The sequence below is a fragment of the Geosmithia morbida genome (assembly GCF_012550715.1).
Source record: "Geosmithia morbida isolate 1262 chromosome Unknown scaffold_1, whole genome shotgun sequence".
NCBI classification, from domain to species: Eukaryota; Fungi; Ascomycota; class Sordariomycetes; order Hypocreales; family Bionectriaceae; genus Geosmithia; species Geosmithia morbida.
The window spans coordinates 1,561,068-1,585,995 of record NW_023336188.1 but is presented as its reverse complement, the minus strand read 5'-3'; the positions used below and the strand labels follow the sequence as shown (position 1 = coordinate 1,585,995).

Genomic DNA, 24,928 nt, shown 5'->3' with positions numbered 1-24,928 from the left:
TGTTCTTCTGCCTTTAGATATACGCATTAAAATAACAGATAATAGATGTATATGCTCAGCTACCGGCACCCTTTTCCCCTTGGGCGTATCATGATCTATACGACACCTGTCCTTTGGACCAACGATGTAGAACAGGATAGTAAGACCTGTCCCTGTGCGTCTGGTGGTTTGTAGAAGTAGAAGCACTCTGCTTTTCTCCGAATTATCCTTCTATGGTGAAGGTTGAAGCGGAATGCGGCCCCAGCCCATTGCATCTCCAACGATTGCCATCAGATTGCGGTCTTGAGTGAGAACCAGGTTCCCAGTAGCTGTGCCCTTGCTGCAAACAGGCAGATCCCTCCAATAGCGAGGACGCCGGCAAGGAGTCCGCCAAGAGCCTGCAGTCCCATCTCTTCGATCATTGTGCCGTTTGCAGGGATGGAGATCATCAACGCAAAGCTTACGACAAAATTGACAGAGCCTGTATGTAAGTCGGTCAATATAGGCTTATTCTCTCAAAACACGAACAGTACTGACCGTAGTAACGGCCATACTCCTTAGCTTCGCATGTTTTGCTAACACAGACTATCAATCGGCGTTAGATCATGGTCATTCCAACAAGTCAATGGTACGATGCTTGGAAGGTACACCCCCATGAAGCTTACCAGGCAATATTGATAGAAACGAGCCTGAACAGAAGCCCCATAGGGCTGAAAAGGCATAAAGAACCCTGCTATTGCTGCCGAATGGCACAAACATGACAACGAGCAGGATAAAGGAAACCGCAGTCATGACAAGCAGAACATTGAAGTGACCAACTCTGTCCCCGACCGTTCCCGGGATGACTCGGCCGAACGCTGAGGCGCCTCCCACGATGGAAAGCAGCGTATAGCCAGACTCAACCGTTAGGCCAGCGCCGGTAGCTATGACGGGCAACAGACCAGAGATCCCACTTATCACGAATTGTATCATGAAATATTCGGCCGCCACCAACGTGAATGCAACAGACCTGAAGGCTCTGAAGTCCAAAAGGGAAATCTTTTTGGGCTGGACCGAGGGCCCGGTGGGAGACGCGATGAGACGCGACAGTCGAGTGTAGGGCACCAAGCAAAGGATGGCTGGGGTCAATACTCCAATAACGAGAAACCCAATTATCCTGATGGACCACGCCCATCCCATCTTGGGCAGCAGCGAACGCAGGACTATGGGGAAGATGACGGCTCCCACAGAGGATCCTGTCATGGACAGCCCTACAGCCAGACCTTTGTTGCGGACAAAGATCTTGCTGACGACCGTGACGCCAATCGTACATGCGATAGCTAGCGAGAGACCTCCAAAGACGCCAAAGCAGAGCATGAACTGCCAGTAGGTCTTGCACTCGGCAAACATGAAGAACGTGGCAGACACAGAAACAGCACCAATCACGCTCAGGATCCGAGGCCCGTGCTGGTCGATCAAGGGTCCCACCTGGATGGAGGCAAACATGCCCAGGAACATGTACATCCCGGTGATCCATCCCACGTCCCCAGCAGAGTAGTCCTGCAGCTGGTTCAGGTGTAGGTATGATTGGAAAGTCCCGACAGATTGCATCATGCCTGTGACTAGTCAGCGGTTTCCCCCCCGGGCCGAATGCGTTCCATTGGTATCTGTAATTACCAAAAGTTGGTATCATGAAAAGGAAGCTCCCCAGCACGCAGATCCATGCAGAGACGGTTGATTCGATGTCGATCGCAGGAGTCGACACTCCGTTTGCCCCCAAAGGGTGTTGGACCACATCGGGAGTGGCCGAAACGGCTTCGGTAGCCTTCGCGACCCTTGCCTCTCTCTCGAGTCCAGTCATATTCGAGACGAACCTATCTCTTCAAGTGCAACGCTCGTCAGTGTTTCTCGTACCCATCAGCGTACGGCTCTGAGTATGTATAGATGCTTCATACCGTATAGACGCTCCATGGAGGACTGATCAGGTTTGTTTGCCCGACTGATGCAAGCCCGGAATCGGGCTACATCCAGGTCCGTATTCGGGGAGGCGCATCCGAAAAGAGTGGCGCTAATGCACATCGTGTACTTCCACCAAATATTTACGAGAGATTCAGACGGCATGAATGACCGGTCGTTAAGAATTGCCTGAGTGGTATCGCCTGGGTTGTATCGGTGTAGATGCATGAGGTGCACATACATGGACTTCAGATTCCGGTCAAGCTTGGCCATAGAGATTCGGGGCAACCGTATAGATTGGGACCTAATCATCTTACACATCGTACTCTTTCACAGATGTCATCGAAGAGATTACACGTACAATCGAGGGGGGCACGATCGATTGCCATGTCCGACACCTCCGCGTTTGTCAACAGATCACCCACAGTGGGGCCCTCGGTCCTGGGCCTCCGGGTCTCTGGTTGCCACGTTATGGTGGGACTGAATAATAGGAGATAACGGGTATATGTGTGTATGTGTCCGTGGTGTCTTCTGCAGGGATATAACTATGGTATAGATACTTATAGGATCCTAGACGTATAACTATTCTCATATGGAGGGAGGAGTGCTAGGGAAGTACTTGTACTACGTCCCTATCTAACCCCGCGACTGATCTTGACACTGTCCAAAACGTGGGGAGTGCTCTTGTTCCCGTTCTGGGCCCCCGCGTAAACGGAAGCTGGAAGCGAAAGCGAAGGGATTAGCAAAAGCGCCGGCCCGATCTCGGCACTCTATACGCAGATCCGATCATCAGGCAGTTTTCTCCTGGCTTCCCTACATCTTCATATAACATCTTCATATAAGAAGGGTTCTCTCATTTCTAGCCATCAAGTTCTGTCCTGTTCAGTAATTACGTCCCGTGTTTCGAAAGCTAGACTTGAAATGTTGCCGATCATGAAGATTGTACGTATTCCACAGCACTGCGTGAATTGCAAAAAAAGCTTTAGAAAGCATATTAGAGTGAATGCATAACTCATGTGAGTCTGGCTTGCCAGTCTATAAATGTCGCGGTTACGGTTCAAAGAAAAAGTGGCGGCAACACCAGCCCTTCGCGCGCAGTTATGATTCGAATGACCCAAGTGAAGGAATTGTTGCTGTTCTGCGATTTCGTCCGAGCTTTCACGAGAATGTTGATTGTGTACTGGTGTACTGGTATGTGGACGATCGGATAAAGATATCCAAAACAGTAATATGATAACCTACTGACCCGATATTGATTGTGATTGTGAGACACAGCAAACGGCGGTGAAAACCCCCAAGCTTCGTGCATGGCATTCTATATGCCTAATGTGATAAACGAGAGAGCAGTAATGCAAGCAATATCTTGACGGGACATCTAGCACCGAGCCAGTGAGCCACGGAGTACTGGTGCAATGCTGTGTGGATATGACGAAATAAAACCGGTACCTTCTGGCTCTGCAATAACTGGGAGGAAGCGGGGTATCATACTGATAGCATTATGGCATCGAATGATGGGTGTAAGATTATTAATGACAAGCCTCTCATCGTCTCATTACAATATCGCTTCCATATTCTGTCAAACGTGTTCCAGTACCTGGTCTCGTGCTTATATTGCCTTGTCATGTTTGTATCGCGTCGTATATAACTTGTGAGTCTAGGCTTGCCCCACGGCCTGCTTTCAATATATCCACGCCGAATGGCTGCTTATAGACGGGGACAGTTTCGCTCGGCATCGCCAGTTTTCTGGATACGAGCGGCTACCAAGGCAGCAACCCCATCTTGAGCAGGGCCCACTGGTTCGTACCTTGGAGCTCTCGGGAACAGTCGAGGGTTATCGGTTCCAGTCTTCATTACTTCTAGACGATGTCCTTACAGTGGGGATCGATAGGCTCAACCATACTCCCATTTACAAGATATTACAGGACGTAACGACCCCCGGTTGACAAGACATCTGATAGTTAACCCAGGTTTTGCCGCCATTTCGCGCCGCCCGTCATGGCGCCCGAAATTCCCAACTCGGATTACGACTTGGAGAAGACCTTGGAGACAAAGGTTGGCCTCCGGCAGGGCCTCACGTCGTACGGCGACCCTCATTTCTCTCTGTTCCTGCGCAAGGTGTTCATAAAAGCACTGGGATACTCGGAAGATGCACTATCGCGGCCAATTATAGGCATCGTCAACACCTATTCTAGCTTCAACCCCTGCCACGCCAACATCCCGCAGATTATCGATGCCGTCAAGCGCGGTGTTCAGCTCAATGGCGGGCTTGCCATAGATTTCCCGACTATCAGTATACACGAGTCCTTCGCTTCGCCCACAAGCATGTATCTCCGAAACCTGATGAGCATGGACACCGAGGAGATGATCCGTGCTCAGCCTTGCGATGCCGTCATTCTGATTGGAGGTAAGGCTTGTTCGCATCATGCAAGTCGGAGGAACGCATGACTGACCTTTCATTCTCAGGTTGCGACAAAACAACCGTGGCTCAGCTGATGGGCGGCATCTCTGCAAATAAGCCAATTCTGCACATTGTAACAGGTCCCATGATGCCTGGAAGTCACGAGGGCGTGCGCATCGGGGCCTGTACAGACTGTCGTAACAATTGGGCTCGTTACCGCGCTGGTACGATCGACATTGAGGATATATCTGCGATCAATGAGGAGCTCGCACCCACGGTGAGTAACATTCATGCTCAGTCTGAGAGTCATCGTCGGGAATGAACACGCTGATAGTAGTATTATGAAAGGCGGGAACCTGCGGCGTCATGGGCACTGCCAGCACAATGGCGTGTATCCTTGTTGCCCTGGGCATGATGCCTTTTGCCGGCGCCACTGCTCCAGCAGTGTCATCGGCTCGACTACGAATCTCGGAGGAAACCGGTAAGAACGCGGTGGCCGCGTGCGAGTCTAGGGAGAAGCTACAACCCCAGAATCTTCTCACTAGAGAATCCTTCCTCAACGCCATCACCGTCCTCCAAGCCACCGGTGGCTCAACAAACGCCATCGTCCACCTTATGGCCATCATCGGCCGGCATCCCAAGGTGTCTGGCACCATCAGTTTGGACACAGTGGATGAGATTGGCCGCAAGACTCCACTACTGGTCGATCTGAAGCCCAGCGGCAGCAACTACATGTCCGATTTTCACAATTCCGGTCCGAAGGCCCTCAACAAGATAGCTCCATGGTACGAAAACTGACGGTTGACTTTACAGGCGGGATGCTTGTTCTGCTCCTGGAGATCAAGAGCTTGCTATACCTGGATGCGATGACGGTTACGGGGCGAACGCTTGGACAGGAGCTGGCCATCGCGAGTCCCTTCAAGGTTCCCCGGGAGCTTAGCGTTATTCAACCGTTCTCGGAACCTCTGCACCCTGCCTCGTCATTAGTCGTCATGAAGGGCAACCTAGCCCCAGGCGGTGTGGTGATGAAGGCAAGTGCATCCAAGTACAAGCATCTCCTACACCACACCGGGTCGGCTGTCGTGTTCTCCAACTCAACCGACCTTGCCGAGAGAATAGATGACCCGAACCTAGAGGTCACCAAGGACAGTGTGCTGGTCTTACAGAACATTGGCCCTGTCGGGAACCCCGGCATGCCTGAAAGTGGAATGATCCCTATCCCTAGAAAGCTGGGTTCCCAAGGCGTCCTCGACATGCTGAGAGTGTCCGATGGGCGCATGAGCGGTACTGCCGGAGGCACGATTGCGCTCCACGTCTCGCCCGAGGCGGCTGATCCCTCGTCAATCCTCGGTATCGTCCAGACCGGCGATACCATCACATGTAACGTCGAGAAGCGCCTGCTCCAGCTTAACATCAGTGACGTGGAGATTTCTCGGCGACAAGCTGAGAGGATGAAAATCCTGCAGGAGACGAATGCACCGTGGATCGAGAGGGAGGATATGCGAGGCTACCGGGGACTGTACATGCGAGAGGTCAATCAAGCTCAGTCCGGCGCCGACTTTGACTTTTTAACAGCGCGAGGTCCCAGGGCGAAAGGCGCATCGGCTCAATAGGCCTCTAGTGATGTTATAGGAATGAATGCTGCGTTGATCGTCCATAATAATAAGGGATTGATGATCAGAGGATTGGTTCGACGCAATCCGAGCCAAAAGATTCTAGTCACCGAGTAACATGGCATCTTGTGTCATGTTCCAATGAGTTGGTATAGTTCAATGTCTTAAACTATCTCGTTCAAGTGCTCCAGCGCCGATGAATGAGGCTCACCTTGAGAAGACTTGGGAGAAAACACCATGGATCATCTCGTCCCTACTTGCCCATTGGTACAATGGCGGAGCACGATTCTTTCGCCCACTTTGAAGAAAAGGTGGCCCTCATTACTAGAATAGGCCAGGCAGAGAGCGGTGGAAATAGCAAGAGGATTGTGTAGGAGACAATAATAATGTTTGGCCACCTAAATATTCTTGTCAACAACGTCGGCCGTTCGGAACCCGGGTGCCTAAGTGAGCATCCCTCCACGAAGAAGCATTGACTGCCTCGATCTCGAATTATCTAGGAGGACAAAACACACACGAATCTCGAGAGGAAGGATTTTAAACCAGTGTTGTTGATATATTCCCACTGTTGGTCGAATTGATATCCAGTATCTAGTACTGATATATTATCCATTCTTATCGTCCCCGTTCGTTCAATCGCTGGGGCCGCCGATTGTCGACTCTAGTTGCCTAGTCATACATACTATTTATTACCCATGTATCATCAACTGTAATTCCAATGTAGCACTAATACTCGTAAGTATTACTCGTAACCGTACAAGTATTGATCGTCAGTTCAGCCACCTTTGGGGATAGCGACACTACGAAACACACATGTACTAACACGGAAACCAAATTTTACCCGAGGTGCGGAGTATATATGTAGGCCCGTCAGAGATAAGACGCCCCGCTGATATGTATTTACTCGTCCAGTGGACTGGTCCTGTCCCATCAGACGCCGGCTACATCGACACAATCAGGTTCTGGTGGCCTTATCTACATGAATACAGTGATGTTCAGAACAGGCCTAGTACAGCTTCGACCTCACACCTGGGTCATCACTAAACATCGTTGAGGGTATGAATCCCTGTGTCTCCATGTATATATCTATGTATCGACATGAACACAGGACAAGGGAATGGTAAGCGGCAACGAACTGGTTGTTGGCCGTGCAAAGGTAAGATGAATACGACGTGTGGTGGGACCGACTGTCACTACTCCCTGTGCTAATTGAAATTGTCACTCCAGACCGCAAAGTGAAATGCAATGGCAAGTACATCTCCGTATCCCGTTTTGTATGGTCTTAGACTGACCGTTCGCACCAGAGACCCGACCCATTTGTAAGGCTTGCGAGCGTCTACGCCTGCCCTGCCAATATGGGATCAGGCTCCTCTGGCAGGAGGAGGCTTTGTCAAGGGGCATAGCGTTGGGTCGTGCAGGTGAGCCAGATAAAGTGACGGCCATTCACGTTGAGTGCTTGACCAAAGCTGATAGATATCAAGGCGTGTGGTCGAAGAAGGGCAGAGCCTCAACCCGGAAGCAACATGTGATCACCCCATCCAGACTGCAGAATGGCCGGCCGAACGAAGATCCATATTCCCCTGTTCAAGTTCCGCTAGCTAAGGATTGGATCTTCTTGAACTACACGTACGATGACTTCCAGAACACCTCGAACACGGACGGCACACACTATGGTGCCATATCGGATGACTCTTTGCCTTGCGTGAACCATTCCCTTTGCCAGACTGTCAATCTCCCCACCACTGCCCGTGTCCTGGAAGAGTCCGATCGGGGGTTAAGAGGACCCTTAGCCTCAGCTCATCAAACGGAGTTCAATGATTGTCAACATGTCGTATTTGAAGACGATGGCCTTAGCGTGATGTCGTCGCTATCGGCTAGGAACCAGGCCGAGATGGGGACTGGGGACGACGCTGTATCTGCGTGGCCTATTCTCCAAAACCCGCCACCTTTCGCGTTGGCAAACAACGAAAGTTATCTGCTCGAATACTTCATCCACGGGATCAGCCCTCGGTGTACAACTTGGCCTGCGGATGATGTATATGCGCGCAACATCTTGCCGATATGCATGACAAGCGTACACAAGCCAATATTCAACATGATCATGGCTGTCTCGTCCCATCAGATTTCAATACTCAACAGGGACACCGGTTCTGGTAAAAATACGTGGATATACCATGGAAAAGCGCTACGTGGTCTCCACACTGAGATCGGCCAACTCCAACGTCAAAATGGCTTTTCGACCGATTGGGAGCAGGTCATTTCTACCCTAGTCATGGTCACCTTTTTTGATGTAAGTGCTGAGTATTTCGGTCGTTCCATAAACTTCTGTTAGGGCTCCCATTCCTGACCTACGTCTAAGATATCCCATAATAGCGCTTCTGCGTGGCGTGTGCATCTCCATTGCGCCCGCAACATCGGGAGCCTGTTACCTCCGCTCGAGAAACTATCAACCAGCCAGAAAGAGCTTTACAGATTCTTCTGCGCATACTTTGCACATCACGATGCATTGAATCGCACTGCTTCTGCCTTGTCAGATGCTCGGGATCGCCGCGCAGCGAAATGGTTCAAGCCCGAACTTGGGCTTGACATGACCGTTATCGACCCCTTAGTGGGATGCTCTTACGAGTTGGTACAACTGATTTCGGATATTTCTGACGTCGCCGCGGAAGTTGAATGTCAATCTCCCAGCTCTTGCATACAGGAGACAGATTGTTTATCAACATATAGCCCCAAGCAGCGGTTAAGCCGAATGCAACGTCGTGACAGCATCGAAAGGAAGCTTCATACTCTGGCACAAAAGCCCCCGAATGCCTCGGCGCCGCAAAAGAATGTCGCCAACAACTTGATAATTACAGAAGAGGTTGGATGTATAGCCGAGATCCGCCGGTTATCAGCTTTGATGTATTTGTATTCCAGAATCGATGGTGTGCCACCCGGTCAACCACCCATCAACCGATTGACAGATCAGATCCTTGCTCTCATTCCGAAGATTTCGCTTCGCTCCCACGCCTTGCTCTGGTCCCTTTTTGTAGTAGGTACAATGGGACTTAGCAAGACGGAGGGCGATTCTGGTAGGAAGTTTATTCTTGAGAGGTTGGTAAGTCTGCAACATACTCGGGAGTTGGAAAATGTCAAGATCGCGAGAGGAGTTGTTGAGACCGTATGCAAAACAAGAGATTTGAGAGGCACCTCAGTATCTGGCGGTTGGAAAGATATACTATACGCTGGGGGAGAGGGGTTGAGTCTCTGCTGATATCCATCACTTGGGCTGGTGTTCACCTATACACAAGCCCTATGTGGTTCTTGGGAAATTGGAGCCAACGTAATCTGTTCTTGTTATTGTCTAGACTAGGAAACAGGGCGAAAACACCCTGCTGGCCCCCTCTTGAAAGCTTTCTCATCTCACTCGCAGTTGGCGGCTTAAGTATTAGTTCCTTTACATCTAGTGTACATATCTGAAGTTCTTTTGCTTCTTATCCGTCAGGTCCTGGTAGACGTCAAACAATTCATCGAGACTTTCTTCGTTGATTGTCTGCGCAGGACCGTACTTTTCCTGTTTCTTGCGATTCTCCCAAGACGCCACAAGGAAGTAGAGGAACATGAGAGCCATGGCCACGCAGTAGCAGACAAGCATGGCGACGGTACCACCTGTATACGCCGGTGCTTGGTTGGCTCTGAAGGTCTGCGGTCCGATAAGATTTCCTGCACTATAGCCCAGCTGCATAATGCCATATGTAACAACCTTCTTGGTGCTGCCGGCAGTGTTAGCCTGTGGAAGGGACACGCCACTAACATATGGGCCTATAGACATTGTTTTGTTAGTTTTGAAGCTCTGGTCATGCCGATTGCAGTAGCAGTCATGTACGTACCCCAGTAACAGTACATCATGTACAGCCCAAAGAGTTGACCTCCCAAGTTGGAGCGCGGAAGACCATAGGCTAGGGCCGTTCCCAGGAGCGGAAAGCAAATGGCAATCATGACTACAAAAGTCCGACGTCCGTTCCATTTGGAAGCGCAATATGAGGCGATACAACCCGAGAGTGTTGAAATCACGCCATTGGGCATAGAAAGTAAGGCTGACGTCTGGGGGTCAAACCCAAGGTTGTTGATGATGATGGCACCAAAAGTGATGAGACCTCCGTTAGGAATGTTGAGTGAAATGTTGAAGAAGAACATTATCCATGTCTTGACATCGGAAATGGCCTCTAGGGCTTGGTCCCACTTCCACTTGCTGCCTTCGATTCCGGTACGGTTTTCGGCAAGTCGCTGAACGGCATGCCATCTCTCCTCGACAGTAAGGAAGCGGGCATTCATCGGAGAGTCTGGCAAGAAGATGAGCAGCACTATGGAATAGATACCGTTGATGGACCCGGTGATCAAGTAGAGGTATTGCCATCGTGCAAGAGGGGCATCTCCTGGAATCAAGCCCACGACCCACGAAAGAAATCCGTTCACGACGGATGAAAAAACACTTAGGATGACTGGGAGCTAGTCAGAAGTGAACATATACTCACGCCAAAATGGGAACCGTATACATGGAACATCAGATCAAACTTACTGGCATTTCGGATGGGCTGCTCCGACTTCTTCCAGAAGACGGAAATAATGAGAGTGGTTCCCGGACTAATGATTGCTTCAAACATCCCCATCAAAAACCTAAGAACCATAAGCCCTGCCCAATTATGGCAAGCAGCAATGCAAAGAGTCATCAGAGACCAACACATTGAACAGGCACTTAGGTACTTGGCTGCGGGAAGACGGTGGATGAGATATGAGGACGGCCAGATACCGACCAGCATCTAGCAGCAGAAAAGAAATGCATGTTTTGTTACAATCAATAATTCCTCCAGACAGCAACGGATTCAATAAGATATATTAAACTCACCCCAAGAGACAGGATGCTTCCCAGCCAGCTGTACTGCTGACCAACGAGGCCATTATCATCGCTGAAACCATATAGCTCTCCTGTAGCCAGTTGGACTTTGTCCACAGCACCCAGAAGGCACATAAACAAAAGCTATATGAAGAGGTGTCAGTCAGCAAGAAGGCTGATGAGTATGTTACAGCAACGGGTGGTGCTGGGGCTTTGCCACATACCAATGGTATCATCCAACGGTCAATTTTCCGGACAAGCTTCTTTTCCTGGACTGGGGTCATTGGTGGAAACGGGCCAACAGTTGATAGAAAGTGAGCTGCTGGATCCTCAGCAGCGGGCAGGTCGACTTGGGCCTTGTCGATGACTTCCCCATCGGCCACGCTCGGCGTAGTCACAGGTTGCACATCATTGACATCTTCCGACTTGGCCACTTCAGGAGCCATTGCATGAAATAGTCCTGTCAGCAATGAATGATAGTTAGTGGCAGATGGAACTTGAAGACGAGTAAAAACAGCTCAATGCCGCCGAGAAATCCAGGTTTATCGAGCGTCTTACCGGACGGGGAGCTGTAGGGGGAATCATCGGAAACTTTATAACGGCGTTTAAAGTAACAATAGGTGAAACCAAGAAGCTGACCTCATGATAGCTAATCTGGGATTATTGCTTTTCTGAGATAACGCTGGCTTCGGACCAGGGATATCGACAACCCTCCAAAGTTGAAGAGTGTGTACATGTCGCCTAGTACACTCGTGTGTACATGATAATTGACGGCCGCCCAAGTTCATTGGCGGAGGACTCCAAGGAAGGTCGATGCGACGAAGTCCTGCACTAGAGTCTGGCAATCTACCGTTTTTGCGTTGAGAATGGTATCAATGGCATACATGTAGTTGTGGAGCTGGGATGGCAACCTGACCAGACATGCCATATCTGGCAGTTGTCGCTGACGATTGGTGCATCGGCCGAGGCAGATAAGCAGATGATGCAGCAGTCGTGAGAGCCATGATACGGGTGACGGATTCATATTGGCCTAAATATGAATAGTCGGCTCGACCTTACGCGTTGGGACATATCCTCTAGACCCTGGTCGCATCGACCTTCCTCATGTTTATCGGCTACTAGTATAGCACAGGCTCTGATAACACAGAAGACTCGATTGAGCAACAATCATTGATAATGGAAATATAGAGACAGCAGGGAAAAAGTACAATGTAGCTTTGATAATATTTCCCCATGTTCCGGAGTATAAAAGATACGGGGTCTAAATACCACTTGAGGGTAAATGGCGTACACCACCATATTGTCACCAAAACTGAGGTCAATTCGATAATCTCCTCTATTTTGGCAACACTTCAAAATGGGTTCCATTCCAGCCTCTACACCTAAGGGCATACGATTCGCTATAGGTATATTCACATCGTTCTTCAACCGTTGTGACGGTTGCTAACCTTCCCTCCCAAGACCGTGGTGGCACTTTCACGGATGTGTGGGCAGCGATCGATGGCCAACCAGACATCGTCCTCAAGCTGCTGTCAGTCGATCCAGACAACTATGCCGATGCCCCCTCTGAAGGTCAGTCAATTACGAAGAATCACGAAGACTATGTTGTTTTCGTACATGAGTAATGTTCAACTGACGGATGTGCCCTCTGTCAGGAATTAGAAGAGTGTTGGAAAAGGTAGGCAGGGTCCAGATCCCGCGCACACAACCGATTCCTAAGGAAAACATCGAGTCTATTCGCATGGGAACAACTGTAGCCACAAATGGTATGCACCGGTCCTCCGCCTTGTCTCTGATAAAGACACAGAATTACTGATTCAGAAACACTAGCCCTTCTCGAGCGAAAGGGCACAAAGCATGCATTTGTGGTCACAGAGGGCTTCCGTGATTTGATTGAAATTGGTCACCAGTCGCGACCCAAGCTATTTGTATTGGACCACCGGAAGCCAAAGACCTTATATGACGAGGTTGTCGAGATCAACGAACGTGTCACGGTTGAGGGCTTCGAAGAGGGCCCTGATGAGCTAGAGGTGCCGGATAAAGAGACGAACCCCATCCTAGTGGAGGGCTCGACTGGGGACATAATGCGGATCATAAAGCCCCTAGATCACGAAGAAGTTAGATCAAAGCTTTCTTCTATCAAGGAGAAAGGGATTGAAGCCTTGGCTATTTGCTTCGCCCATTCTTATCTCTACCCTCGCCACGAAGAGGAGGTTGCTAAGATTGCGGTAGACCTTGGCTTTACGCATGTTTCCACATCGTCAAATGTGGCCTCCAAGATGATCAAGATGATCCCTCGAGGCAGCTCAGCCTCTGCCGACGCTTATCTCACGCCCGAGATCAGGAAATACGTGGACACCTTTGCTAGTGGCTTCGACGGTGGCAACCTGGATGGCGTGAGGTGCGAGTTCATGCAGAGCGATGGCGGCCTTGTCAATTACAAGTTCTTCTCTGGGCTGAAGGCCATTCTGAGCGGTCCCGCAGGTAAGTCTAGGCATTTCCCCCTTGGTGCATTCAGCGCGATTTCAGTCGTATGAATTTCTGCTAATGCTTTCAATTCCCTCTTCCAGGTGGCGTCGTTGGATATGCCCGAACTTCCTATGATGGAAAGACCCCCATTGTTGGCTTTGACATGGGCGGTACGTCGACTGATGTTTCTCGCTACGGTGGTGAGCTCGAACACGTCTTCGAAACCACAACGGCAGGCGTCGCCATACAGAGCCCCCAGTTGGACATCAACACGGTCGCAGCAGGCGGAGGCAGTATATTGTTCTGGGAAAACGGGCTCTTCAAAGTCGGCCCAGAGGTATGCGTTCAATGATCTTCTTACATTGCGGATGATACCTTTTCACAATACTATGTACTAAACACCCCTCTCTATTTAGAGTGCAGGTGCCCATCCCGGACCTGCATGCTACCGGAAGGGAGGGCCTCTGACCGTCACGGATGCAAATCTCATGCTTGGTCGATTGCTACCGGACTATTTCCCTTCTATATTCGGTCCCTCCGAAGACATGCCGCTAGACATAGCCATCACACGACAAAAGTTCTCCCAACTGACAGAAAAGATCAACATGGACACCGGACGGTCCATGACCCCAGAAGAGGTGGCCAATGGCTTCATCGATGTCGCCAACGAGTCTATGGGCCGCCCTATCCGAGCTATCACGGAGGCTCGTGGCCACAACACAGCGGCCCACAATCTGGGTGTCTTTGGCGGAGCTGGCGGACAGCATGCCTGTGAGCTCGCGAAGAAGCTTGACATCAAGCGTGCCATCATTCACAAATACTCTAGCATTTTGTCTGCCTACGGAATGGCCCTTGCGGAGATCATCGCAGAAATGCAGGAGCCGAGTAGCGACGCGCTATCGGAGGAGTCCATGCCACGGATCCATACCAGAGTTGAAAAGCTCAAGACTGATGTTCGGAAAAGCCTCTTGACACAAGGGGTTGAAGACAAGGCAATTCGATTTGATGTCTATCTGCATCTCAGATACGAAGGAACAGAAACGCAGTTGATGATTCCTCAGCCAACAGATGGAAGTTCCGCTACCGATTACAGAGTTTCTTTTGAGAAAGAGCATCTTAGGGAATTGGCGTTCTTGTTTCCCGCTACGAGAAGGGTCCTGATTGATGATATCCGGGTCAGAGGAGTCGGATCCAGCACTGAAGTCAGCAAAGATAACGAACGCCTCTCTACCGAGCTACAAGAGACGACATTCAAAGCCGTCCTGAAAACTTCGGCGGCCCACACTGTTAGTAGCAGCTCTTTAGCCCGTTTCCGATCAGTAGGTTGCTAATAGAAAGGAAACTACAGTCCCAAGTTTTCTTTGCCCCAGTGGGCTTTCTGACGACTCCAGTCTTTATGCTTGAGAGTCTCACCAAAGGAGATGTGGTGAAGGGCCCTGCTGTCATCATCGACCAAACACAGACCATTGTTGTTGTCCCGTCTTCCAAAGCCTCTATTCTGACGTCGCATTTGGTTATCGACCTCGAAGATGAAGAGGGTGTTGCCAACACGGATGCAACCGAGCTCGTAGCCGACCCTGTACTTCTATCGGTTTATGGCCATCGTTTCATGAGCATTGCGGAGCAAATGGGTCGCACATTGCAAAGGACCAGCCTTTCTCTCAATATCAAGGAGAGACTAGACTTTTCGTGCGCAATCTTCGGTCCTGATGCTGAACTCGTCGCCAATGCTCCTCATGTCCCCGTGCACTTGGGCAGCATGAGCTACGCTGTCAAGCATCAGGATACACTTCACAAAGGAAAGCTGAGACCGGGAGATGTTCTGGTCTCCAACCATCCGGAATCTGGAGGCACACATCTGCCCGATATCACCGTCATCACTCCGGTCTTTGAGCCTGACGGAAAGACCATATGCTTCTACACTGCTTCGCGAGGCCACCATATGGACATTGGTGGCTTGAATGGAACGTCGATGCCTCCCGACTCCACCACTCTGTACCACGAAGGTGCCGCCATCCGTTCATTCTTCCTGGTGCGAAACGGGGAGTTTGATCAGAAGGGGATATGCGACATTCTTCTTGAACCCGGAACCCACGAAAAATGCACAGGATCGAGAAGATTGGAGGACAATATCTCTGACCTGAAGGCGCAAATTGCAGCAAACAACAAAGGGTCCGTTCTTATTCAGGCTCTCATGAAGGAAAATGGCAAAGAAGAAGTCCACTTTTACATGAGGAAGATCAAAGAGAACGCCGAGAGGGCTGTGAGAAACTACCTCAAAGAGACGCGTAAGAAGTATGGAAATAAAGCGCTTACGGCAGAGGACTACATGGATAATGGATCGATAATGAGGGTTTCCATCACGATTGATGAAGACGGCACTGGAATATTCGACTTCACCGGCACGACGTGCGAGATGTTGTCAAACATGAATGCCCCACCGGCCATTACTTACTCGGCGCTTCTCTACGTCTTGAGGGTTCTCATCGGCACGGACATACCCCTCAACCAAGGCTGTTTGAAACCGACCAAGGTCATCATCCCGAAGAACACTTTTCTGAACCCTTCCTCGGAACGCGCAGTCTGCTGTGGGAACACGTTGACCTCGCAGCGAGTCACAGACCTTTTGCTAAAGGCTTTCCGTGCCGCCGCTGCCTCGCAGGGATGCATGAACTGCATGGGATTCTTTGGGCGTGGTGGCGTCGACGAGAATGGAAAACCGCTCCCCGGTTTCGCCTACAACTACGGCGAAACCATTGCTGGAGGTGCTGGTGCTGGACCAACCTGGCATGGTGCTAGCGGTCTGCATACGCACATGACCAACACTCGAACGACAGATGCTGAAGTCTTGGAGAAGCGGTACCCCGTCCTTGTCCGGGAGTTCTCAATCCGAAAAGGCAGCGGAGGCAGAGGCAAGTTCAACGGAGGTTGTGGCGTGGTTCGTGACTTTGAATGCCGCGCTCCTCTTACCTTTAGCATGATCTCGGAGAGGAGAGTGACTCGGCCGTATGGCATGGAAGGCGGCGAGCCTGGTTCTCAGGGCGCCAACTACTGGGCCCAAAAGCAGCCCGATGGGTCGTACAATTGGCTCAACTACGGACCTAGGGGCCAGTTGGACATGGCTTACGGTGATCGGTTCGTGGTGCATACCCCTGGTGGTGGTGGCTGGGGAAAGCCGGAGGATACCGACGATTCTCAGGAGAATGATGAGAGTATCGAGTTCCTTCCCAGGGCGAATGGAAGTGTCAATACCTTTCTGACAGCTCAGCTGGAGGCGTAAACATGCATCTTGTTCAAGACGAAGTATCCATCAATGCCACATCAACAGTACTAAATTTCTAAAAATATCCGGACTCTAAGATCCTTTGGGCGCTAAAGTACACGTATTAGAGCTACTGTTATCTCGGTTTCGGCTTGTGATGCAGCTGTTGGTCAGCAGTGCAATCTTGTTGGCCAACCTCGTATATTATATGTACTTCGTTGCGTGCGTCACAAAGTCCAAAATATGCGCTGGTCCTAAATGGATTATCAGCTCAACCAGATGTATACAAAGTCATTACTCCTTCACTTTTGTTCTCATTGGAACACATGTTGGCCTGTTTTGGAGCCAGGTTATGCATTTTCTCTCCTCTGCATGAGCGTAAGCCATCATAGCGACCCGTCTAAAGCAGAAAATCAGCCACGGCGAGATACTTCGCCTACTTTCCCGCATACGACCGTTTTTATTGGCAGTAGGTATCTGCAGTGAGACATACTTCGCCAGTCAGGTACTGTTCAATTGGTCAAGAGGCTTCCTTAGTAGGTAAGCTAAGAAAGATGAAGATGCATGGGCTAAATCACGAGCCATAAGCCATTACACTATCTACTTTGCTTTGGACTCTCTAGGCGCCTTTCACATTGAAGGAGTAAGGCACACTACGTGCGTGAAGAACTTCGTGCAAATAGCTATGCAATATGTATGCACCAATATATATATAACGAAAATCACGGGTGGGGGGATTGTGAAAGGTTGAGCTTATTATCCACTCTCTTCGAATATGACACTGTCATCGCCATCCGAGCCCGTCACAGCCATAACGGAGGACATGCCTTCTTCGTACACACAAGATGATACATGTCTCGGAATCGCCGTTGACCATCGTCTCAGGAAGCTCTTCAAACACATACCAGATGGGCTGAAGGAGAGTTCTGGCCATGTCACGCACATAACGAATCGAGGGCGAGCGTTGGACCGCCCACCAGCTGAAATCCAGGTAACCGGACAGCTGGCTGGTCCGGCACGCAAGGGAGGGATTGTTGTTATGCTCCAGCAGCCCTTGAAATATCATCCGTTTGAAAATGGCATCAACAATGTCATCGAAGAATGCAAAAGCCTATGGGCTCTGTCCGAAGTTTTCAACAAAGTCTCGTGTGGATCCCTCGACATCCGCGACAACGTTTCTGTGGTGGATATGCTACCCTATGAATCGAAGAAAGCAAACAATCTACCTCGTAAAGAATTGAAAGAGTCTTTTCAGACATCTATACGGGTCATTTGCGAAAAGGAACCTCAAGTACTGCTCTGCGCCGGGAAGGTCTGGCTGTCGACCACAGGCAGCCGGGATAATGTGAAGGGATCGGGGTGGAGCCTTGAGAGCATCAAGCTAGGAGAACGGTTCGATAACCAGACATGGTGGAGCGCTGAAACAACAAGAGTCCGTCCAGAGGGTGGCCGACTTACCACTATTCGCAGAGTCAATGGATTCCATCCAAGCTATGCCATGAACTACAACCCGCACGCCAGCATCCTGAGGCAGCTTCTCATCTTGGCCGTGGCTGAGACTTGTGGGGTCCAGGGGGGGAATTGGAAAGAGGAAACATGGATGTGTGACATTCGGAACAAGTGTAAAAGCCTCTCTCGGTCGCTAGATGGTAAGCACGTTTCCAACTCTATACATGCACCGGCTCTCTCTTTTACTGATACGGAGCTTCTCAGGCTCTCCCACCCAGCCTTCAGGCCTTCGACGGAAAAAAACCACTCCATCCTTAACGAATTTCCAAGAAATATACTACGATGAGCTTCGTGAGCTCCAAAAGTGTATCGGCGGACTTGAGCAAAATATACGACAGCAGAAACTGCCCGAGTATAACTACGTACTCTCGTCGGGGCTAACTGAGATATGCAACAACCTTACCCTGATATTTCAACATATGTTCATCGAGGGTCAGCCTAAGAATAGATCTGAGAAGAAACGTGCACTCCGGGAAGCAGGTGATATATTGACCGAATTTTTAGAAGATATTCTTCAGCCTGCAACGCTTTCACGTGGATCTAAGATTATAGAGATCATACAGGGACATATGATTTTCGTCTCAGACGAAACAAAAAAACTGACGGAAGATTGGGGATTCCTGGAAAAGATTAGCCATACCTTTCTCGCTCTAGCTCTTGATGTCGAAGGACTGCTTTTTGATATTCTAGAGAAGAAGAAAAGTCCGCTCGGGAAGACTGATGAGGATGATATCTTGTCTGGAAAACTCCAAAGATTGAGCTTAGGTCCAGTTCCACAGCGCATTAGATTAGTCAAGGCGTTGCCTGAGAAGCAAGTCTAGTTGTGGTACAAGATGTACTGGCACGTGATACAGATGGCTTATTAGCAAAGGTGGACGAAGATTATATTTATTTGAAAGCTCAACCCTGTTTTTTGTTTTCTTTCCAACTACATGAATGAAAAGAAGTAGCAACCCAACTCGAACCCCTCTCTTTCTACTCGAATATAGTCTATATCAATTCGGTATCTGCATTCGTTACGATGTCATGGTCTAGAGCTGCCAGATACAAACGATTGATGAATATACGTAAACACAAAAGAATAAATCACAGCCTATGAGCAAATTTATTTCTCCAATTGACGCATCGGTCAATACACAGAAAAGAGCCCTTTTTATTTCGGCCGATTTACCTAGGGCTGCAAGAGCTTGAGTAGGGACGTACAAATACATATTAGGATAGAGGAACCTAACCAAAAGCACTCAAGTGCATCCACAGCCAACACTGAGCATGTTAGTTAGATATTAATACATGCAGTGTTAAAATGTATCCTTTCAGCTTCCCCCAGCACTCGCACTTGACCGACTCCCTCAGATATTCTTCACCTGAGTTATTCCGGTCCCATTTCCAATCTCCATGACTCTTCCAATTGAAATCAATCGCATGACCGACTCTGCACTTTCTGTAGTCAACCTTTCTGCCTCCTGAACGGCTCTCTCTAAGGTCGTCGGCCGTTGCAGAATACACGCATAGGCGTCGATACCGATTGTATAGTTGACCCTAGCCCCGGTGCCGATGGTCCCCGCAATGGCAATGACAGGGAGATTGTGCTTCTTTGCACGTCGGGCGATCTCGCCAGGGATCTTGCCCATCGGTGTCTGATTGTCGATGCCGCCCTCAGCCGTCAGGACAAGGTCGCATTCGTCAAACAGCCCTTCTAGAGACAGGTACTCCATGACCAGATCGTATCGTGGCCTCAGCTTGGTGCCGATAAGACGCAGTCCAGTGCCTAGGCCGCCGGATGCTCCGCTACCGGGAGACAGGCCGACGTTGTCGTCCTGAAGTAGCGTGCCGGCCACACGGGCCAAAGCATCCATCGCCGTCGACAGGCGCGCTATTTGTTCCTCGGTAGCTCCCTTCTGTGGGCCAAAGACGGCGGCCACTCCGCGGGGACCACAGAGAACATTGTGCCAGTTGACAGCGGCCGAGATGGGTAGGTTGCGCAGTTTCGAGTCAATCCCGGAGAGGTCGATGTTGGAAAGCCCTATGAGCGACTCTCCACCCCCAGCCTCGGGAATGATATATCCGTCTCGGTCAATAAGACGAGCACCCAGGGCCTGCAGCATGCCGGCGCCCCCGTCGCATGTTCCAGAGTCTCCACAACCCACGAGGAGCCTTTGGGCACCAGCTTCGATCGCGGCGAGAATCAATTGCCCGACACCATAGGTGGTCGTGATACCGGGTTTTCGGCAGTCGGGCGGTACGAGGCTGAGCCCAGCCGCCGCCGCCATCTCTATCACAGCTGTCTTTGGCTCCGTCATGGTAGACGTCTGGCCGAGGATCCCGAAGAATGACTCTACGGGCTTACCAATGGGGCCGGTGACCGAGATGTTGTGGATGGTACCTTTGGTGGCCGCCACCAAGGCTTGGGTGAAGCCCTCGCCCCCATCGACGAGGGGGACCTTGCGGACAAGAGCGTTGGGCTCGACAGACAGAATACCAGCCTCTATGCAGTCGGCTGCCTTACCGGGCTGAAGGCTGCCCTTAAAACCCGAAGGGCAAACGAGGACTCTGACGCTCGGGGGCATTGCAGCAATGGTCATAGTGTACAGTAGGAGTTCAGTATCTCGGATGATGATTGTTTGTTTGAACAAGATCCCGAGGGAGGCTAGTATATGCATATATATACGGCGCGCCCACGGCCTCAAGGGAAGGCGTTGTATGGGAGGCAGCAAATGGTTACGGATGGAGTGGTTGCAGAATAAGGTAACCGGATGTGCACAGCAAGGGGTGGTGGCACACGTAGACCAGACAACATGGATATCACGGATACAGGCAAGTGACTTGAAAGACCTTGGATTTCATACATCCCGAGATACCACCAAAAGCACCGTATAAGATGACCTCAACTCAAGCACGAGTCGCGCCGTTTGGCTACCATCAATGGCAATGATGGAGAATACGTCATGGTGGCTTAGCTATCGCACAAACTTCTCAGCAAAAGTCTCAATGCGGGCGGAGTCGGGGAAGACATATTACGGCAGACGAGGGCTTACAACTAATTATATAAAATTCCCTCATACGAAGGCCTCCTTAATGTCACTGCGTCTTAGCTGTGAACGTCGCCTCGGTGTGGTGAACAGTGGTCAGTGTATAATACTTCGCCGGTTAGATTGGGTACTGTGGCCCAGCTATGGAAGCCCTCTTCCCAAACCGAGCAAAAGAGGTATCATGATATACATTCCAGATTCAGTATTTACCATTCAATTAGTGTTTGGTTAGTTACGTCTACTACACTGTATGTGATCTCAGATGTCTCCGTCTCATCGGACCATTTTCCTGTTCGCGTGACTCGATCCTCCTTTTGGTTCTTGCGGGATTAATATCAGAGGTAGCACGGCTAAGAGCGCACTAAATCGTGCAGGTATAGATTCAACGAGAGAAGACACGCCGCTTACTTCTAGATGATAGACGTTCATAAGTCCTTGTATAAGACATTGAGTTTGCATTGGTCCCGGATGAAGGTAGGCATACCCCACTCCTATTTTCTCACGAACTTTCAAAAGACAGAAGATGGAGAAGCAGGTGAGCCTGTCTTGAATGATCTAGTGGAAGTTGTGTTCAAGTAGAGAGCCCATCAAGTTTATTGATGCTTTTTAACGTGTGTATATATATTCGTCGGTCACTCCTTCGACAAGATATCTCTGTGGATACAGGGACGTAATTACATATGTATTGGATATCATGTCGCAGTAATATCGTATCGAAGACAACCGGGCCGGTCGGCAAGTGTGGGGGATGATTGGTACCGACGGAGTGAAGATCATGCACATGTTTGCCTAGCTTGTTGACTACGCTCAAGGTAAGATCTCTTCATGTTCTAATTGGTGTTTTGGATGGGGATTCAGTCTATTAGACCATTGAGATGACCACAGCTGGTCATTCTCGGGCCTGAGTCTACAACACACCAACTTTTGTGCCACTACATCCCGGTCCAGATTAGTTCAGAGTGTTGGCCGTGTATCATTCATGCTACCGGTTAGCAGCTGCAATGGCATTCATATGTCTCGTGCACTGAACCGTGGGTTTCTCAACGCTGGCAGGCCGGCAGGCCGGCAGGCCGGCAGGACTGTGGAAAGGCACGCGACCGGTTTCCAATAGTTGACAGCGACTACTGTGAAAATGACATGAACTGTCAGATCTGAAGCCATTCCAAAATTGACTTGTTTCTCCCCTCCTCTACTCTGTAGTCTGCTGAATAATATAGACACTGATCTTTTCCCGTGTTTTTCAGCATAGCGTTAGCCATAGCAACCGGGCTGCTCTTTTCGTTCTTGTTGTCGTTACTGGCCCACGCCAGACACTCCGAGCACGTTTTCAGGTGCTCATGAAGTGGCTTCTCTCTGAAATCAGCTCTTGTGGTTAATCAGTCATTGGGAGGATTTAACTCTTCTCTCTCTGCCTCCAGCCCACCAAGCAGCTTTGTTTATTCGCCGTCAAGATATCAGCGAATCCGGCTGTCACACCCCAAGATCACTATCTCTTCTACCCAAGATGGAACATCGACAGTGCGATCGGCATCCAGGAGAGGTTGAGAGAGGAGTTGAAACAAGATCAGTCCATGAGAATGACGTCCAGGTTGAAACGCCAAGTGCTTCATCAGACAAGGACTTTGAGTCAGCAGCTCCGACCGTCACTGACCTTGTGAGTCCCCTTCCCCTTTATCGCTTGCGTTACACATACACGGCCTCAACTGACATCGACTGGTTACTGTGATCGAGGTGACATGGAGTGGCCCTGACGACCCTATAAACCCTCTGAACTGGTCAAGGAAAGCAAAGTGGACGGCAACCATCCTGGTATCGAGCTTCACCTTCATCTCACCCATAGCGTCAACGATGCTATCCCCATCCCTTGACGACCTTGCAGACGAGTTCGACACCGAGGGTTTCGAGACATACCTCATCATGTCCATATTCCTGCTAGCATATGCTGTCGGTCCCTTTATCCTCGCACCTTTATCAGAGATGTATGGCCGCGTCGTCATCTTGCAGGCCTCCAACATGGGGTTTCTGCTGTTCAATACGGTCTGTGGATTTGCTCGCACTAAATCCGAGATTTTGCTCTTTCGATTCCTGAGCGGCTTGGGTGGCGCGGCGCCACAAGCGGTGAGCATTTTTTTTTTCACATTTTTCCTCGTTATTTCCGCTCTCCATTCGATGTGAGACAAAGAGGCGTTGTTGACTCGAATCTGTCCTAGATTGGTTCCGGTGTTCTGAGCGACTGCTGGAGTGCAGATGAGCGCGGGGCGGCGACGGCCATGTACAGTCTCGCACCGTTTCTAGGCCCCGCTGTCGGTCCCATTGGTAAGACTCCATACATTGCCAAGAGCTGGGCGCCAAGAAGGGGAGCGTGTTTTTTTTGGGGTTATGTTCTGACCCTCTTCTATCTCTTGTAGCTGGTGGTTTCCTTACTCAGTATATGAATTGGCGATGGATCTTCTGGGTTGTTTCAATCGCGGACGCCGTGGTGCAGATTCTGGCCTTCTGCTTCCTGACAGAGACATACCGGCCTGCAATCTTGAAGAAGAAGGCACGAAAGCTGCGCCGATCGACCGGGAATGGCAAGCTTCACACTGAAGCTGAAGCTGAGGGAACCTCGTGGAGACATCTATTCGGCAAGAGCATCATGCGCCCCTTCATCATGCTGACGACTCAGCCCACAATCCAGATCACTGGTCTCTACCGAGCTTACTTGTATGGGCTCATGTACCTTGTGTAAGTCACATGGTTTTGACCGCGGGATTTCGTTGAGATGGCGATCACTAACAATGCTGTATGCAGTCTTGCCTCCTTTCCCACAGTTTGGGAGGACAGGTATGGCCAGGAACCTGGGCGCGCCAGTCTTAACTACATTTCACTGGGTGTCGGCTTCGTCATAGGGCTCCAGATATCAGGCCCTGCCATAGACAAAGTACGTTGACACCCTCTGCCGTCGAATGCTTTGCATGCACCCATCTGTTTGAATGATATTGTTCAAAGTATTTGACGCTGACTGCGTGTGATATGCAGACATACAAGTACCTGAAAGAGCGACGCAACTCCCCCGGTTGCCCAGAGTTTCGCATACCGCTCATGTTCCCGACCGCCGTCATAGCGCCCGGCGGCCTGCTGCTATACGGACTGTCGGCGCACTTTAGAACCCACTGGATCGTGCCCGACATTGGGGCCGCCATATTCGCCATGGGCCTCATCCTCTCGTTTCAGTGCGCCCAGACGTACATTATCGACTCCTACGAAACGTACACGGCCAGCGCTGCGGGTGCTTCGGCCTTTATCCGCACCATGGCCGGGTTCAGTTTCCCTCTGTTCGCTGACGGCCTCTACGAATCCCTCGGCATCGCTGGCGGTAACGGTCTTCTGGCAGGTTTGGCATTCGCCATCTGCCTCGTCGCGTCGACGGTCTTGTGGAAATACGGTAAGTGGATTCGCAAGAAGAGTCCTTACTGCGCTGGCTAGAGACAATGTCGGCCTTGTCGTTGTGAATGGCATATAACAACACGCCACATAGTAATTAGTCCTTAATAGCCGTGTCCATCCATAAATGTATGTATCCAGTAGAATTTAAATCGTGATAGTGGAAGTGAGTTTGCCATTTGTCACACTTCGGCTCACCTAACGTGAGTAGTGGAAGGAGTGCAGTAGTAACTGGAAGAAATTTTCGCCTTCACCCACGGTCAGCCCCGAATAGCCATCGAGGTTCTCTATCCGGCTGTATACTGGAAGTATACGGTAGCGTCAGACACTGTACGCACATGGTAGACCACGCGGGCCCATCTCATGTCTTGGAACATCGTGAGGGAAGACGTGACAGAATACGGGAGACCTCTTCCTCACACCCAAGGCAAGCCT

At 50.3% G+C, this 24,928-nt stretch overlaps 7 protein-coding genes across 7 annotated transcripts; 4 read left to right on the top strand and 3 right to left on the bottom strand.

Moving 5' to 3' along the window:
- Positions 1-269: 269 nt before the first annotated feature.
- On the bottom strand, positions 270-1,819 carry GMORB2_1234 (solute carrier family 16, member; the record flags this gene model as incomplete). Its single annotated transcript, XM_035463216.1, has 4 exons — positions 270-460; positions 517-564; positions 645-1,580; positions 1,636-1,819. 4 exons carry the CDS (start codon positions 1,817-1,819, stop codon positions 270-272), a joined length of 1,359 nt encoding a protein of 452 aa, XP_035324640.1.
- Positions 1,820-3,909: 2,090 nt separating this feature from the next.
- Positions 3,910-5,925, top strand: GMORB2_1233 (dihydroxy-acid dehydratase; the record flags this gene model as incomplete). The annotated part of the gene is made up of 4 exons (XM_035463215.1): positions 3,910-4,318; positions 4,378-4,589; positions 4,661-5,066; positions 5,126-5,925. The coding sequence occupies 4 exons, from the start codon at positions 3,910-3,912 to the stop codon at positions 5,923-5,925; spliced, it is 1,827 nt and encodes a 608-aa protein (XP_035324639.1).
- A 1,098-nt stretch (positions 5,926-7,023) lies between these two features.
- On the top strand, positions 7,024-9,314 carry GMORB2_1232 (anaphase-promoting complex subunit 1; the record flags this gene model as incomplete). The annotated part of the gene is made up of 4 exons (XM_035463214.1): positions 7,024-7,045; positions 7,230-8,215; positions 8,384-9,022; positions 9,285-9,314. The coding sequence occupies 4 exons, from the start codon at positions 7,024-7,026 to the stop codon at positions 9,312-9,314; spliced, it is 1,677 nt and encodes a 558-aa protein (XP_035324638.1).
- A 53-nt stretch (positions 9,315-9,367) lies between these two features.
- GMORB2_1231 (transporter) lies at positions 9,368-11,244 on the bottom strand (the record flags this gene model as incomplete). The annotated part of the gene is made up of 5 exons (XM_035463213.1): positions 9,368-9,726; positions 9,795-10,406; positions 10,484-10,724; positions 10,811-10,942; positions 11,023-11,244. The coding sequence occupies 5 exons, from the start codon at positions 11,242-11,244 to the stop codon at positions 9,368-9,370; spliced, it is 1,566 nt and encodes a 521-aa protein (XP_035324637.1).
- A 911-nt stretch (positions 11,245-12,155) lies between these two features.
- Positions 12,156-16,547, top strand: GMORB2_1230 (5-oxoprolinase (ATP-hydrolysing); the record flags this gene model as incomplete). The annotated part of the gene is made up of 7 exons (XM_035463212.1): positions 12,156-12,204; positions 12,260-12,370; positions 12,454-12,564; positions 12,620-13,282; positions 13,369-13,604; positions 13,684-14,553; positions 14,616-16,547. The coding sequence occupies 7 exons, from the start codon at positions 12,156-12,158 to the stop codon at positions 16,545-16,547; spliced, it is 3,972 nt and encodes a 1,323-aa protein (XP_035324636.1).
- A 2,840-nt stretch (positions 16,548-19,387) lies between these two features.
- GMORB2_1229 (glycerate 2-kinase) lies at positions 19,388-20,620 on the bottom strand (the record flags this gene model as incomplete). The annotated part of the gene is made up of 1 exon (XM_035463211.1): positions 19,388-20,620. The coding sequence occupies one exon, from the start codon at positions 20,618-20,620 to the stop codon at positions 19,388-19,390; it is 1,233 nt and encodes a 410-aa protein (XP_035324635.1).
- Positions 20,621-22,798: 2,178 nt separating this feature from the next.
- On the top strand, positions 22,799-24,535 carry GMORB2_1228 (Sugar (and other) transporter; the record flags this gene model as incomplete). The annotated part of the gene is made up of 5 exons (XM_035463210.1): positions 22,799-23,185; positions 23,278-23,383; positions 23,476-23,794; positions 23,861-23,990; positions 24,089-24,535. Coding segments are annotated over 5 exons (1,389 nt in total), but the record flags the coding sequence as incomplete, so codon positions are not given.
- Positions 24,536-24,928: the final 393 nt, after the last annotated feature.